The sequence below is a fragment of the Spea bombifrons genome, chromosome 13 (assembly GCF_027358695.1).
Source record: "Spea bombifrons isolate aSpeBom1 chromosome 13, aSpeBom1.2.pri, whole genome shotgun sequence".
Taxonomy (NCBI): Eukaryota; Metazoa; Chordata; class Amphibia; order Anura; family Pelobatidae; genus Spea; species Spea bombifrons.
Window position 1 is genome coordinate 28,386,775 of NC_071099.1, and position 16,885 is coordinate 28,403,659.

Sequence of the window (16,885 nt, forward strand, 5' to 3'; positions counted from 1 at the left end):
CGTCACTTAAACGGATTTTACAGAGCTATATGAGAATTAAATTATTGCAAGTAACTGCTTATTACATAGGGCTTTGTGTCATTCTGTGTCGGTTCTGTCCCTTTTTCTATGGACCCTGTTTCTGCCCCTCTACTGAAAGGCGCGCATGTTGTTGTTCCGTTTGAGGCTAGTTTCTTCTGACACTCGATGGATTAAACACCAAAGCCGAGGGGGCTAATTACTCGAGACATGGCGTGTAAATCAAATACAATGGCTCTCTGCCCTATATTTTTAACAAAAAAAAAGTTATAATTAATATGGACATTTCCCTAGTTCTATAGGGTAGGCTCCTACAATATTTTTATGATTAGAAAAACATTATAATTGCTTGTACATATATATAAATATATATTTTTTGTTTGTTTTTTTTTCCCAAAATGGGGACGGGGAGATTTATTTTTACGTCTATTTTTTAACCTATCGGCTGTCGGACCGCCTCTTGCAGCCAGTGGGTTAACCCTTTCAGAGTAAGGAGAAGGGGGGGGCTTTTAGATAACAGCTGCCCTTCCCTTACCTTTACCTCCTTTTTAGTTTTGTTTTGTTAATTTTGTTGGGTTAAATCAGAAAAAGAGATCTGCGGGAAAAAAAAATATCAGTACAAAATAAATGTAAAAAAAAAATAAAATGAATTTTGCTCAACCGTGTGAAGCTTTTTGTTGCTTGATATGAAAGTGCTGTCTTCTGGGGGGGGGGCTAGCCATGGAGTGGGGCAAGCTCCAGACATGGTGGGTGGGGCAGTAGGTGGAGAGTGGGTGTGGTTAAAGACTGTGGGCAAGAAAAAACTGACTTAGAGCCCAGGGCAAGCAGAGCTTTAGCCTGAGTGCCCAGGGATATTTTAGGAGGTTTATTTGGAACGCATGACCCGGAGTTTGAGAAGGCCTTACCTTCTTAATCCCACGCACCTACGTCCAAAGGGGTTTGTCATGATGGTTAATCCTGCTCGCCATTCTTTAAGGTTCCAAAACATCAGAACGCCTCTCTAGCAAGACGAAAAAGTAACAGATCTATCACATATCTCTGACCAACCAGTTGCTGGCCACTTTTGTGCCACACAAGTCCCAGGAAAATCTTACGTGAGCAAACGATTGTTCCTGGACAGGTTTGGCCATTCAGTAGTTCTAGGCATGGTCTTTCTAAAGATGTGTATGCCCCAGGGTTGGAGGAACAATGCCTTTAAAGTGTTGTAATAATGTGGTACATTCCCTTTAACTTGTAGTTCGCAAACTGGTTTCAGGAGGATGCATGGCAGTGGATCATCTTGTTTCCATGGTGACCATAAAACTAGAGGTCCCTGCATGCTGGCAGCTGAGTTGGTGTTAGATCTGCTTGTCAGCATCCCGCATCTCTGATCCCTGCTTACAAGCCCATAAATAGAAAAAAAGACACTTTTTAACATACATCTATTTTTTAAGAAACGAAAATGCAGAAAAAAATGTGTTGACTACAACTCCCAGGAATCGGAATGATGATGGGTCACGTGGAGTGTAACAAGTCACCTGACCCACAAGACAACTGCTGTTTGAACAACATCAATTGGTGGCTGTTGGTCTTGTCCGGTAGTTTATGAAATGACCGCCCACATAAGTAGGAGAAGGTGACCCTGACCTACAGAGCCCTTAACAACTCTGCACCCCCCATTTCTCTACCCTCCTATCCAATTACCTCCCTAATCACTGTCCTCCTCCCGCTCATGACCTAACAATCTCAGCCAGCATCCTAATGAAGCCATCTGAACGACCAACAGCCTCTACAGATCATACAGACCCGACCAACTCGTCCCCATCCATGACGTCCTCTCTTACTGATTCACCCCCCCTCAACCACCGACTAGATTGTAAGCTCACATGAGCAGCCCCTCTTCTCCTTTTGTACCAGGTTGATATTGTGCGTTATTTTAAATGTAATGTAATACATGCCTTGTCTCGTTTTCGCAACCAGTGTCCCAGTTTTTATAAAGGACTTACTCCTGAACAGTCTGTGTAGTGAAGCACCTCCTCGCTTACAGCAAAAATGGGTGGCACTTGGAACAGCGAGGTTGGCAGAGAATTCACAGGAAATGGGTTTGGTGCAGCTAAAGCTGGATTGCTGTTTGAAGGGTCTTGGCTGATGTTCATCAAGAATGGAAGTGTTACTCAACGCATGCAGAATCCATAAACAGCCTTACCTGGTGGAGACAGTCTGAAAATTATACCGGCTGGGTATCCCAACCACTGGCTCGAATTCCAGGGACTGCTGGCACACACACTTTTTTTCCCCAGAGTTCTCCGGGCCAAACCCTGAGAGTTCCCAGGTATGGACTTATGTTGGCCATGTCACTTGGTCCCCACTTCTGACAGCATGACACATTTACTAGAATGACTAGTATTGTCTTCATACAATCCAATTTACAAAAAATGAAAAAGTATTTGCTTCTCGATTTCTTCTATTTTTGCTTATTTGTCACATTTAAATGCTTCAGATCATCCAACTACAAGACAAAGACGACGCAAGTAAACACAAAATTCAGCTTTTAAATGATCATTACATTTATTGAAGGTAAAGAATAAAAAAAAATACACTGCCATCTTTATCAGCTCCCTGCTTGCTGTGTGACCTGAAGGAAGTTCTCCAGGCCAAACCCAGAGAGTTCCCAGGTATGCTTATTCGCTTCGGACAATCCCAATACAGGGACTTCTGAGTGGCTGCTATTAAACAGAAAGGTGCTTTGGCAGAACATGGTGTGACATCACAATCCTAGCAGTAAGGCTAGGTCTTACATGACATCACAAAGCAGAAATAAGCCACAGCAGACCCACTACTTTCTCCAATGTGTTTTTATATAACAGTATGCCATACCTGGGAACTTCTAGGTTTTTGCCCCAATCTCAGGGTTGTAGGGGCAGATTCTTAGCTGACTTCCTATTGTACCGGGCTGTCATGGCCAGATTAAGGAGCTTTGGGTCATGTATGCACCCGAGCCAGTCCAAAATCTTTCACAAAGGACCGCCCGATCTGGACCAGTCAGACCAGCCGTGTGCTCCACCATTAATCTGGTCCTGACTGCTGTGATCATATTTAAGACTCCCAGTTGGTGTTTTTGCGTCCAGTGTACTATGGTTGATATCTCTGCTCGAGTGGGCATGTCTCAGCAACTGTATCTTTAAGTAGTAACAAGTCAAGGTTTCCTTGAGGGCCGGTATTGGAGCCCTTTGGCTAACACATTTGGCTAGTCACTAGATTCAAGACTCTCATCTCATTTAGAGAGTTCCCAGCTATGCAGTGTGCTCACTATGCAAATATCATGCAAGGGTCCTGTTTACTGATAAATGTAACAGCTCAGGTGCAATACTCTAACTTTCTCCCATTACTATGACGCCACATGCTTCGCCACAGATCTCAAGAACTGTCCCCTGTTTGTAAGGAAAAGGGCTTAATAATAATAGAATATTGTTATACATCATTGCAGTGACGTCATACGTCTTATGTAATATGTAGACGGATGGGAAAATTGAATTAAAATAAAACGTTGTAACAGTCCCTTGGGGAAAACAACATTGATTATTAACTAAATTGTTGCCTGCAGGAAAGACAGTTTTGGAACGTGGCCATTAACTCATCTGATAGGAGGCAGACACAACGTTTAGTTTCAGGAGGGACTGTTACGGAAAATAAAAAGTGCTTCAGTTTGAATAGATCCTGTGAGTGTCGCTCTTATTTGTATATCCATAAGCGCACACATATATTGAACAGGCTGACGCAATCCTTCATCCAGCATGTTTCTGCGTATATTATAAGTTACTGTGATTGGTGGAGAGGCTGTTTATCCGCCTTACGTAGATTCCTCATTAGAAGGATAGAAATGCCATACACATAATGACCTTTCTCCGCAGCTCACATGCATCATGCAGAGGTATGACATCATATCACGGTGCTTTGCATGGTAGACCGCGGCTGCGAAGGTAAGGGGTGGGTGGGATCCTGCCCCTGGGTCAGGCCCAGATACATCTCTGCTTCTACTGATACATATATAATGATGGCGGAAGAATTCCCTTTGGCCTCTCTACTGTGCCCCTTTTACTTATTCATTCTCTTTCATGCACCTCCCATGCTTTCTTAAATTCTGCTGTGTTGAGCTGTCGCCATGGGAGCCCCATATCGGGTTCTATGACCTCACAGCCTTTGGACGTAGATGAATGTGGAAGTAGATTTCACCGATTATAAGAAGCGACTGACAAAATATATTAAGGTTAAACCCTTTGGCAGCTGGGACCATTTGAGACCCCTTTTGGGGTTATCTAACACAGTGAAAGATATCTGTTTACGGGGGTCCATTGCGTTAATTGCACATAATTATTTGTGCATCAGCAGCTAACCAATGCAATTAAAGATCTTTTCTTTTCTCCTTTTACATATTTCTCGTTCTCCTTAGGGTAGCATGAGAGGCAGATCCGGCTGTGTACCGGCGGGTCGGCTCTGTCTGCAGCAGATTGTTTGCCTTCAGGCTAAACTGACTTGTTAAAACGGGAATTAAGCTTCCTGACAAGCGTGTCTTGGCATTAAGCGGAGAAGGAGGGCGATGATGTCATATATCAAATTAACATCAACCCACCAATCCCTTCTGAGCGATCCCTGCGTAGGTCAAGGAAAGAGTCCCTAAAACATATTACACGCAGCCAGGCAGTACTTTACATGTTCTATTTACATATGCATGTCGCTGCGGAATATGATGGCACAATATAAATCTATAAATCAATAAATAATACTATAACTTGGTATAATGTCCCTCCATGGACCCCCAGTAACAATCAGCATTATTACAGGGGCACTAATGGTGATCTCTGTAATGGGAGGACATTCAGGGCATCCGATAAGTTTACCGATTATTACCGATAAGTTAATGATTAGAATTTATTACACAACCACTATCTCCCAAACACCTTTGGCCGCACTCACACAGCCTCACCGCTCTCAAAGTTCATTCATCAGCCAATAAAACATCAAGGGGCGTTAATGGCAGCCCCGCCTCCGCCACACCCCCTGCCAATGATAGGCCAGCGCGCCAAACGGGACAGAAGCCGGAGATTCGAGTCAGGCGCTGCAGGCTCCGCCCCTTGGGCTGCCGTATATGGTGTAGAGCGGGTGATTCTTAAAGGGGCCGCAGCAACACGCCTCCTCTTCTTCTCCTGTCTGCCAGCTGCTAGCCGTGTGGTCTGCGCGCTCTGCACCATGTCTGACAAGCTATCCTACAAAGTTGGTAAGCGGGGCCACGTTTAGAATGTTTGGTCCCTCTTTACATGGAGGGGGTGATCTTCCCAATACTGCATTTAACTTGCCTTTAGCAGAAGGATTCCATTGCTCTTGAGTTACAGATTACCTGTTATTCAGGCCTAGAGCTGAGTCTCGTTGGCCGGTGTAGGATGCTGAGGTTTGCGGCCGCCGAACCACAGCTGACAATGGGTGGGGTGGTAAATGTTTGGAGAGGGGCAGATAAACTTGTCATGTTGGGAGGGCTCGATCATGGCAACTGGGAAACAATGACGGGGTCACTATTGACATATGTCAGTCCTGAAGGGGGATGAGCCAGCAGATCTGAGTCAGGGGGGGGGCATTTCTAAACTTGTTGAAAGGTAAGTCATGAAAGGGTTAACTATTTTTCCCCAAGCTTTCCCACTCATAGTGCCGACCCCCTAAATGTTACTCTGACAATACATACCATGCTGCTGCTTTATTAGTTCGTTTAATATAAATCATTACATAAAGGATCATACCAAACGTGTGCAGCCCCCCCCTGTATATGTGGTATCAGAGTGTCCATAATGCCTCCTGACAGCAGTATTTTGCCCCCAGTGGTTTGTAATTGTGTGATCTGGGATGTTTGTTCTTCTCTCCATGCCCTACAGTCAGGGATGTTCTCCGATCATGGCCCTAGCAGACCCATGCTTCTCCCTGCACCGCTCAGCATCCTAGAGGCTGCTGGGATTTGTAGTTTGTGAAAAGACATCATCGCTTTAGCTGAGAGCCCTTTGGCACTACAACTCCCGACAGGCAACGGGGCCCGGCAGCTTCCGCGACCTGCCACATGCTGTAACAGGAGCTGTCAGGCGCATAACGCAGACCTGGCCCGGGGCTCTCACCGATCGGGTCATCAGAACCGGACAGAAACCCGTCTGTGTGATGACGTGGGGCAGGGAACGGAGTTAACTATTATTGTGCCAGCCCAAGATATATATTCTTTAAAGTGATCACTTCCTACATCTTAATAAAAATGAATATTATTTTAAATATCCTCACTTCTGAATTACATTACGTTACATTACATTTTTAATATTTTGGGAATCTTGGTAACCCAGGGCTTTCTTTTAATATTATGGTTCGTATTTAAAGAAATAATAATAATAATAAAAAATTATATACAGGTCCTCAAACATTGGCCTAATATCCATTTATGTATATATATATATAATGTATATGTGTGTTGCTAAACAGACTCCATTAGAGTGGCATTTGAATATTGCGTATTAACTCTGCGTGTCCCGCCAGCTGACATCACCCTGGCCGAATGGGGCCGGAAGGCGATTGAAATCGCGGAGAATGAGATGCCTGGGCTGATGAAAATGCGGGAGATGTACTCCGAGAGCAAACCTCTGAAAGGAGCCCGGATCGCCGGCTGTCTGCACATGACCCTCCAGACCGCTGTGCTGATAGAGACCCTGACTGCGCTCGGTGCGGAGGTACGTCAGACTCTGCGTGGGGTGTGCGGGGCGTTAACTCATTCAAAATGACCCCTGCCACCCCAAGCATGAATGAATGAACGAATGAATTTGGTGGCACACACTTGCCGCTCTGTTACGGAAAAGGGAAGAATTGCATTTGGATTAAACCATTTATTCTCTGCATCTCCTGTCCCGAAGCTGGGCCAGCGATTCTGTGTATTCTCGCCTGAGGAAAAGCAGCTTAATCTACCTGAGAACTGTGGTTAAGCAGGGTTTTCCACCACTGTTTGTGGCTCCTCGAGGCCTGTGATTTTGCCCCATCCCCCCCCCGCTGTACATTGATCTTTAAAATCATGTAATTTCTTTCTATAGCACCATGTAAAAAGCAAATACTGCGCTTTTTGAGGCACGTTCCATCTTGGGACTTTTATACGTAAAGCGTAAAAAAAAAAAAAAAAGTGGTCTGATCACCATAGCAACCAAGGGAAATGGTTCCCTTAGCATGAAATTTCTGTTGGTTGCTATGGTGATAAAAGTTTAAACTTTGGACCAGAATCCATTTTTTTTTTCCCTGAAGTGAGTGCAAATTTCGCTGAATTTCTGCAAAATTTACAATAATCGGTTCCTAATCTCAAAATATATAAATTTTTTAACAAGGGAAAGATATTTCACAAACCCACACTCTGTGTGCGATCTCTGACACATAAATGGCGATTGTGGTCTGAGAGAATGAAAGGCATTTGAAATTGAATCCTGATACCTCTAGGCATCAAGGCAGAGTGCGCATGTCCTAAAACCACCTCCCAGGAGAGTAGGTACAAAGGTAACAATCTGAGCGCCAGAGGGTACATAGTTTTTTTTTTTTTTTTTTTAAGTAATCTGACGCTTTCCCTAATTCCGTGTAGGCTGTATGTTTCCACTAGGAAGCCCTCCGTATGCGTGCACCCCCTTTTCTTGACGGGTTTTATTAAACGACAGTGATTAATATGCTAGTTGTGCCACAGATCGCTGCTCTCTTGAGTTATAATTCTTCCCTAAACCAGCACATTTTATTTTAGAGGGACTAAGTGCCAGCGGAAGGATTTATTTATTTTGTCTTTTCTTTGTTTTGTTTGTAAATATTTGACCATTGTGTAACTGGTGCAGCGTATACATTGCCAGAGCAATAAATGGTACGCGTGGAATGATGAAATGTACCTAACTTCATAACCACTCAGATATGTAACTTCAACCCGTCCGGTTTCTTTGCAGGTTCAGTGGTCCAGCTGTAATATCTTCTCTACGCAGGATCACGCGGCTGCAGCAATCGCCAAGACCGGGGTCCCAGGTATCTGACGTTCTACTCTTTCCATCATTACAGATATATATATATAATTACACACACGTACAATTTGCATTTGTAAATGAGACTTTGGTCATGGGTTTTCTCTTTTTCCTTGCCTGCCTTTGCTGATGCATGCAGTTACTTACCCCCCCCCAACTACTATTATTAACCATCCAACTCCACTTTAAAAAATAAATAAATAAATGCAAGCCAGTGAGAGAAAAGGTGTTTTCATTTTTTTATCTTAAATAGTTGAGGGATTCATCACACCAAACATGCGCTTTCTAATTCTGATGAAAACCTCTGCAGAGCTCCGCGTGATGTCTCGCCGTCCCACCGTTCGTCCGGCAGAGCGTCTTTATTAAAAGTTGTGCCTTTTGTCCGTAGTATACGCTTGGAAGGGAGAAACAGACGAAGAATACCTGTGGTGCATCGAGCAGACACTCTTCTTTCCTGATGGGAAGCCTCTCAACATGATACTTGATGATGGTGGTGACCTCACAAACCTCGTGCACACCAAGCATCCGGAGCTACTAAAGGGTAAGCGGCTGGGGTCCTTTACACCGTGAGATTTCCTTTTAGGTGTATTTATGTGTAAAATGTTTATTTTTCTCTAATGATCCAGCCTTATATACGATGATTGCATTTACCGCTAGATGACATCATTGTTTTCTCTCATATCGCCATATGCTGTAAATATAAAGAAGTTTATTCACTAAAGGGAGGGGAGGGGGTGACCGTTTAAAATCCTTGACTTCGCTATTCATTATGAAAGTCCAACTACCTGGAGAAGAGGCTGGCCCTGTATAATGTATAGTCAAGTCACTGAGGTTCCCCCACCACACACATTGAATTATCCATTATACAGGGACAACTCTGCTCTTTTTGCCTGACTAACCTGCCAGTGTCGGCCATCGTAAATAATAGTGAACTGAGAGCGTTAAAACCGCAACGCTACTTCAAACTCTCTCTTTAGTGAATAAACCGCAAAGATTGTCTTGCCAGGTCATTAAGTGTCATTCTTCGCCGTTTTGTACCACATGATGTAAAGTGTTATGGGGCACCTGAGACTGTCCGGCTTGTGGGTTTGTTTCGAATGGCACCGGTTAATGTCTCGCTGTATCTTTAACCTGTACCTACAGACATTAAAGGCATCTCAGAAGAGACCACCACAGGAGTGCACAATCTGTACAAAATGAAGAGTAACGGGACCCTCAAAGTTCCAGCCATCAACGTCAATGATTCTGTAACCAAGGTAACTTCATGAAGAATACATGTTTGTGTCGTCCTATTAATGTAGACACTGGGCAACTGACCCGTAATGAAGGAAAACGAGGCAGACCCCCGAAGGGGTTGTATCCATTTTAGTTTGGGGGGGATAGGTGTAAGCAGTCTCTTATTATCCCCGTGATTCTCTTTCTCAGAGTAAGTTCGACAACCTGTACGGCTGCCGTGAGTCCCTAATTGACGGCATTAAGCGAGCCACAGACGTTATGATCGCAGGAAAGGTGGCAGTCGTGGCTGGCTATGGGGATGTTGGAAAGGGATGTGCCCAGGCTCTGCGAGCCTTTGGTGCCCGTGTCATCATCACAGAAATTGACCCCATCAATGCTCTGCAGGCTGCTATGGAAGGTGAGGAACAAGCGTCATATATGAACATATATTACAGCCACTAAGCTCCCTCCCAAAGCGTACCTACTCTGTTTCATCAGTAAAAGGGATTGCTATTGCGGTGATGTCATTACACAACACTGGGGATTGTGGTCCTGATGACATCACTCACACGGTGCAGTGAATTGTTATGTAGATCAGACCCTCACAGCCTGGATCTCTGGGTGGCTTTATTGCGTTAAAGATTGTACCCTATATGCAAGTTACCGGGCACATTTTTAGAAAGGGCCTGGAATATTTACCCCAGCCCTCAATATACCTTCTGTGCTGTTTTTTTGTCTCTTGTTTGAGGCAGAATATGTTAAGGATACGAATTCTGATTGTACTGTGGATTACAGGTCCTCCTGTCATTCCTGCTTACCTTCTAACCTTTTTACTTTAGGTTATGAGGTCACCACTATGGATGAAGCCAGCAAAGAAGGAAACATCTTTGTCACCACTACTGGATGCGCAGATATTGTGGAAGCGAGGTGAGAAGGGTATTGCCAGGTGCTCATTACTGGCACTTGGGTTGATATAACAATGTATATGTTACTATGGTAACTTGCTCTGAATTCATAAAAGTCCAGAGTTTCCAGTGCCCTATAGGAGTTCTTAGAGGGAGAAAACACATGCAGATCAGGGCACAAGGTATATCAGTCTGAGATCCCTGCTTTATAGTAGGAAATACAATGGCTTCCTTAAAACCCCTCTGTATATGTGTGGCCACTAGGTGGCAGGCTAGTATCGTGACATGGTATCGGCCCTTCTATAAGGTTGAGGAACACTCGGTGGAATGTTTCCAGTTTATATATTAAGAGGGAGGTTACTGTTTAGGCAAACGTTGCCGTTTTCTGACTTTATGGAAATGGCTTTAATTTACTTTTACGCAAAGTACCCGATTAAAAGGAGAAAGGAATGTTTTGATTTCGTAAGTAAAGGCTGCAGGCATGTGTCTCTAAAGAGGGTTCTGTGATTGAAGTATAACAGAGGCAGTGCCACAAGGGGTGAATACAGGGTGGCCCTTAAATCGTCCATGGTGTTTGTTGAATGGTGTTGGACGATTAATTCTGTGTTTAATAATGAAAAAGCCTTTGGCATAAATTCGTGTTGGACGGCCTTCAATGCACTGATCTGACTTTTAATAAACTGCCATCTATCCCTGCATGCGGCTTATATCAAAATCACTCACCAGCTTCTTTTTTTTTTTTTTTTTGTTTTTCTTCTTTCTTTCTTCCTTATTTCCTCGGCTCTCAGACACTTTGAAGCGATGAAAGACGATTCCATTGTTTGCAACATCGGCCATTTCGATGTTGAACTTGATGTGAAATGGCTGAACGAGAACGCAGTTAAGAAAGTGAACATCAAACCGCAGGTGAATTGTTAAGCTAACCAGAGTTTTTGGATGTCTGCGATAGGTTTGACTGTTTTTTATGTATGCGTATTAGATTTTTAAAAGCTGCTCTATATCGATCACAGATGTGAGCTCTTTAAATCAGTGACTGGCAGAACACTAAAGGCTTTGTTGCTTTCCTCCATTGGCAGGTGGATCGGTACCTTTTGAAGAACGGCAGACACATCATCCTTTTAGCCGAAGGGCGTCTGGTGAATTTGGGGTGCGCCATGGGTCACCCTAGCTTTGTCATGAGCAATTCATTCACCAATCAGGTGATGGCTCAGATTGAGCTCTGGACCAACAATGATAAATACCCCGTGGGTGTTTATTTCCTACCTAAGAAGGTAAGGCTTGGTGTATTTTATGTAAGAACAAAGTGATTTAATATTTTATTGACAACTCTTGTTCTCCTGGTTTAACACCTTTTTTACCGCCAGCATCTGGAAATTGTACAGCATGGCTGAGCCCCTCTGGCGAGGAGGAAAAAGAATAAACGTAGTGACTAGGTGTTTTAAGAGATGTGGCACTGTTCCATTATATAAATTGCCTTTTCATTTCCTCTTAAATTTATTTTTTTAGTTCAGTAGACTAATATAAGCATCTGTTATGCAGGGCCAAGTAAAAGCCGATGGGTTGGTTTCCGACTTTGTTTCGTAGAAAGTAATTCCTTGTTTGGCTTTTATATGATCTTGACACGTTTTGAAGGTGTTTTGGAAAAGCTGCAGTTTGTCCTTTTTTAGAACTTATTTATTGCTCTTTCTAACCGTTCCTCCTCTTTCTTCCAGCTGGATGAGGCTGTGGCAGCTGCCCACCTGGACAAACTCGGGGTGAAGCTCACTAAACTGTCAGACAAGCAGGCCAAGTACCTGGGGATTGACAAAGAAGGTCCATTCAAGCCTGACCATTACAGATACTGAGAGTCCTCAACGCTGACCCAAAGATCAAGGAGAACGCAGATTCGAGCGCACCACCTGTAGATCACAACAGCTTAGCCCCCCCCCCTGTCAGTTATAACGGTGCCTGGTTTTGAGAAATCTCAAGCTCCTAAAACTGGTTAATTTTGGACAGCTTGTTGTAATTTGTGATTTCTTTTTTTATATTGTTGGTTCTCCAATGAAGCACTTGTCTAAAAACTGGCAAATGTTTTGTTTTGTTACACTGTCTGCTTTCCTTTCTACCTACCTCGGCTTGTTCCTCTTCTTTTGAAGAAGAAGCTGTAGCCTGAAAATATCTGAAAGCTCCAGGACCTGTGTCTGCCTATCCGTAATCCCCATATGTTGTATGGGTGACTTGTGCTCTCTAACAACATAATGGGCGATTACCGTATACTGTAGCGTGTCTAAACCAGATCTGACAATCCTATCGGCAACCAATGTTTTGCAAGATGTGTTCCTTCATAAGGGTTTGGTCAATATAAGTCATTGTGATGTTTCGTATTGTGTTGTCTGTGGTCATTTTTTTGCATCCTTTAATGCTATACTTCAGAGGTTACCATCCACGGTTGATGGGTTTTCAAGATGAGGAACATGTTGTGCATAAGTAAGCCCAGTGCTAAATATCTGATTGTATTGAAATTGGATAAATCCTTTGAAGGCCCCACCTGCTCGCCAGCCTCTTTTATTGACGTGGTAGGAATGTGGAATAGACCGCTAGGGCGGCATAGAATAGGACCATCGGGAACCTGGGAGTCAAAATATTTACCAGTTGTGGGTGATGATTAAAGTATAAGCACAGCTTTACAAAACTGGAGCAGCAAGAGGAGTCCGAAAAGACAACCCCATCCTAAAACGGGGAGAAAAGCTTTATAGCATAGAATTTGACGGCATGTAAGACCCATGTGGTCCATCTAGTTTGCCCCCCCCCCCCCATTTTCTTCTGGACTTAATCTGTTCTTTCTCAGGAGCAATGGACATTACATACTTTTTTAAAGTCCAAATAAATATGGTTTTCTAGGAGAGGAAAAAAAAAGAAGCTTTTCTCTGTTTACTAATTCTGCGCCGTGGGATTATTGAAGAATGGGGAAGTAAGGTTTGTATATCGAGAAAATATCAGGGAGGTTGAGCGGCTGTGAATGTGGAAATTTGTCAGCATTAACAAGGGATCGGTGTTCATAAAGGGAGGTTTGGAGTAACACCTAAAAACTATGCTTAGAACCTAGTAGTTATGGAGGAGACCCTAGTGTGAGGTCATAGAAAATCAAGTTTTAGTACTTGGCTGAAAAGCCACCAGAAACACTAAGAAAACATCACTGGTATAGAACATTCAAAGATCAAGGTTCTTTGGCAGTGATGTACGGGTAGCGTAAGCGTTCATCGTGCATATGGCGCCCCGTGGGATGGTGATCGGGGTAGATACTCTGTATCGCGGAGGAATTCGCTCTGCTGTTTCACAAGCAATTGTTTTTTTTTTTTTTCTCGGTTGAATTCTGGGTATGGCGTCCAGAAATGGGATTAGATCTATTGTTTGCGAATCCAGACACGGAGCGGGAAGAGTCACCGCAGGCAAAAAAAAATAAATCTATTGTTTACACGCAATGTGTATCAGATGCTCATCGGTCACAATTCCAGCTTTATTGTTTAAATACCGCTATTGGATGGAGGACGGTGCGTACAGCTCCATAATCCCAAAACTTTGTGACTTTACATCTTTTTGTATGTGGTCCGATAAAAGGTGGAGTTGTGCACGGCGAGCAAAATCACTTAAGGTAAATTTTTGCCGGATTTGTTTTTGGGCACCTAATTTCGGTCCTCGGTCGTTCGGCTTTTTTTATTCGGAATGACATTTCGGGGAAGGGGCGCTCCCAAATGAGGAGGTTTCTGACGCCACCTGGACTCTTATTATTTTATTTTTTATTTTAAAGAACAGTAGTCACTACAGCTTGTCTGATCCACCCGGCAACAGCACGTTTTCTGCCCCAAAATTAACTTGGAGTATGGTACATGAGTAATGAAGCATCGATCGCAGCCTCTGCTAACAGTCACACGCTCCAACTCCCATCAGTCTGCAACTGACAAGTTAAAATGGCGTCCGCACACTTATATAGCTAGTGCTTGTCCCCTCCCCTTGTAAATGCTGATTGGCCAGAGTGAAAAAAAAGTAAGGAAAGACTCCCACAGGTTGTTGGACCCATCAATCACCGCCCTAACCATCAATGAGACCACCTGTTCGTTGATATGTACCCGCCCACACACAGCCCCTCCCACTTTACCTCATGCATGAGCGCCAAAACAGCTTATAATGGCAGCGGCTACACGTGGTGTGGAATCCTAACGACTTTTTTTGTCAGTTTCCTCTTTTATGGGCACCGTATGGTAAGTACTTTGGGAATACATAGAACTTGACCTGCAGTCTTAGAGTTTTAGCCACCTTTATTCGTAAAGGTGAAAACATTGCGTGGCCTCAATTAGGATGTCCACAAATTCAGCCTGTTTTCATCCTAAAAAAATTTACTGGTGAAAGTGCCTCCAGCACCAGTATCTTCTACGAGTAATTCTACTACAAAACTAATTGGATTTTAACACGGAAATGTCATTCACTAATGACGAGTAAACAAGATGTTATATTTTATTCTAAGTGGAATTTCTCAGAGTTTTATTTATTTACATTTCTTGGAAAAAAATACAAAAGCTGCATAATTATAAGAATTATTCCAAATATTATTCAAATGACACAAACACTCATGTATAGTAATTAAATGAAAAAAAAAGTACAAATATAAAATCCTAATACAATAAAGTTACGCAAGAACCTGTGTTACACATAAAGCTTGTTATTTGTGCTTACTTATTACCAGGTTTTGGGTCATTTTCATATAAAACAGACTTCTTATAACCAGAAAAATGTGTACTGAAAGCATTTCAAATAAATAATAATTAAAAGTGAAACTATTTGCTTGTCATAGTATTTTAATTGGGGGGGAAAAATGCTGCAATAAAAAATAATTATTAAAAGCAAAATATTTGTTTGCAATTTAAGGATCTCTAACCTCTTGCAAATCTAAAACATCTGTTTACACAAACTTTTTATTTTTTTATTTTGTGGGTTTTTTTTGTACAGCAAATAATAAAAGAATATATAAAATTATCTAGAGCAGGAGTAGCACATAAAGTGGCTAGAACAAAGTAAGAGAACCCTTTGGAGTTACCAGCATTTATTTATAAATGTGTCTTAAAATATGATATGATCTTCATCGAAGTTACAATAATTAACAAACAAAATCTGTTTACCGGTAATTTACAACACACAAATTATTGTGTTGTTTTTGTTCATATTCAATACATCATGCAAACCTTCACAGTGTGACTTGGAAAAAGTAGGTGAACCCGTAGGCTAATCACCTCAACAAAAGCTAATTGGAGTCAGGAGTTAGGACACCTGGAGTCCAATCAATGAAACGGGATTGGAGGTGTTTTAGAGCAACTTTGACATAAAAGACACTCACTCAAACATTTTGCGTTTGCTATTCTCAAGAAGCATCTGCTGATGTGAAACATCTCAGAAGATGTACAATCAAACATTGATTTGCATAAAACTGAAAAGGGTTACAAAGTAATCTCAAAGAGTTAGGCACAGTTAGACAAGTTGTTTATAAATGGAGATGATTTAGTACTGTTGCTGCTCTCCTTAGAAGTGGGCCCACAGCCAAGATGACTCCAAGGGCACAACACCACCAAAAAAACCTAGAGTAACAGCTAAAGATTTGAAGGAATCAATGGATCTGGTTCACATATCTGTTCATGAGCATACCATACGCAAAACATAGAACAGGCCAGAGTCCATGGCAGGACACCACAGAGGAAGCCGCTGCTCTCCCAATTTAACATTGCTATTTGCCTCAAGCTTGCCAAAGAGAACCTCGACGTTCCACAACGTTACTGGCAAAATGTTTTTTGCACTGGTGAAATGCTGGGAATGAAATCAAGAGAGCCGTTCACACCACACATCCTAGGAATATGGCTGAGTTCTATTATATACACATTATTATTATATACACATTATTATTATATGTATACATTATTATATACACATTGTTATTATATACGCATTATGTTTATATACACATTATTGGGGCTTTTAGGGCTGTAGAACCCTGCGATACCCTCATATCAGCAAACATTCTGAGCTCCTAGAAAAGAGGGGGCATCAGGGGAGCAAAGAGAGGTAAAGGGATTTGGGTTCCAAAAATGGACTGTGTGGATTCTGCATAAGGGAATGCAGAATCTACATGTCGCTGACAGTGGACCGACACCCCACTTTCGTGTACCTTGGCTCCACTGATTAGCAATATATTGCAAGTCACTGATTAGATGTATCTGAGGAGTGTTCTGAGTGATCATTTAAACCAAGTCCACTGTGTTTAGTGGCCTTAGATCCAAACTCTGTCTTGTGTCAGATTGCGTAGTTAATGTGTTCTGTACCATGCTCTCTGCATCAGCCAAGTGCTCCCCTCGACAGCGGCGGATCTGGATCTTCTCAATATCAGCCTGTTAAATACTCACATTAAAGAAGCTTCTGAACGAGAAAGAGTGTGGAACGCCATACATTATCCAGAATGAGACTGTCTCTGCTCACTGTGCAACATTCTAAATCACAATTCACCTTTTTATGTTTTAGAAACATTCTTTTTCTGTTAATATGTTACTATATTAGGAACATAATAATTTCCAGATGTGTTCTGGGCTGCATTATTAATGGGGCATTTATCTGCATTGTTGCCACCTGCTCTGGGTATCAGTGCTGGATCGCATGCCTTACAGCAGATATACGACCACAGGCCATAACAGG

The 16,885-nt window shown here is 42.6% G+C and overlaps 1 protein-coding gene across 1 annotated transcript; it reads left to right on the forward strand.

Moving 5' to 3' along the window:
* Positions 1 to 5,142: 5,142 nt before the first annotated feature.
* On the forward strand, positions 5,143 to 12,537 carry AHCY (adenosylhomocysteinase). The gene is made up of 10 exons (XM_053453034.1): positions 5,143 to 5,272; positions 6,559 to 6,749; positions 7,983 to 8,058; positions 8,443 to 8,595; positions 9,198 to 9,310; positions 9,480 to 9,687; positions 10,109 to 10,196; positions 10,963 to 11,080; positions 11,251 to 11,445; positions 11,887 to 12,537. The coding sequence occupies exons 1-10, from the start codon at positions 5,245 to 5,247 to the stop codon at positions 12,016 to 12,018; spliced, it is 1,302 nt and encodes a 433-aa protein (XP_053309009.1). The 5' UTR covers positions 5,143 to 5,244; the 3' UTR covers positions 12,019 to 12,537.
* The last annotated feature ends 4,348 nt before the right edge of the window (positions 12,538 to 16,885 follow it).

Coding starts and splice junctions, on each gene's coding strand:
- AHCY (XM_053453034.1), top strand. CDS start 5,245: ATGTCTGACAAGCTATCCTACAAAGTTG. Junction 10,197..10,962: donor GCAGATATTGTGGAAGCGAG/GTGAGAAGGGTA, acceptor CTCGGCTCTCAG/ACACTTTGAAGCGATGAAAG. Junction 11,446..11,886: donor TTTATTTCCTACCTAAGAAG/GTAAGGCTTGGT, acceptor TCTTTCTTCCAG/CTGGATGAGGCTGTGGCAGC.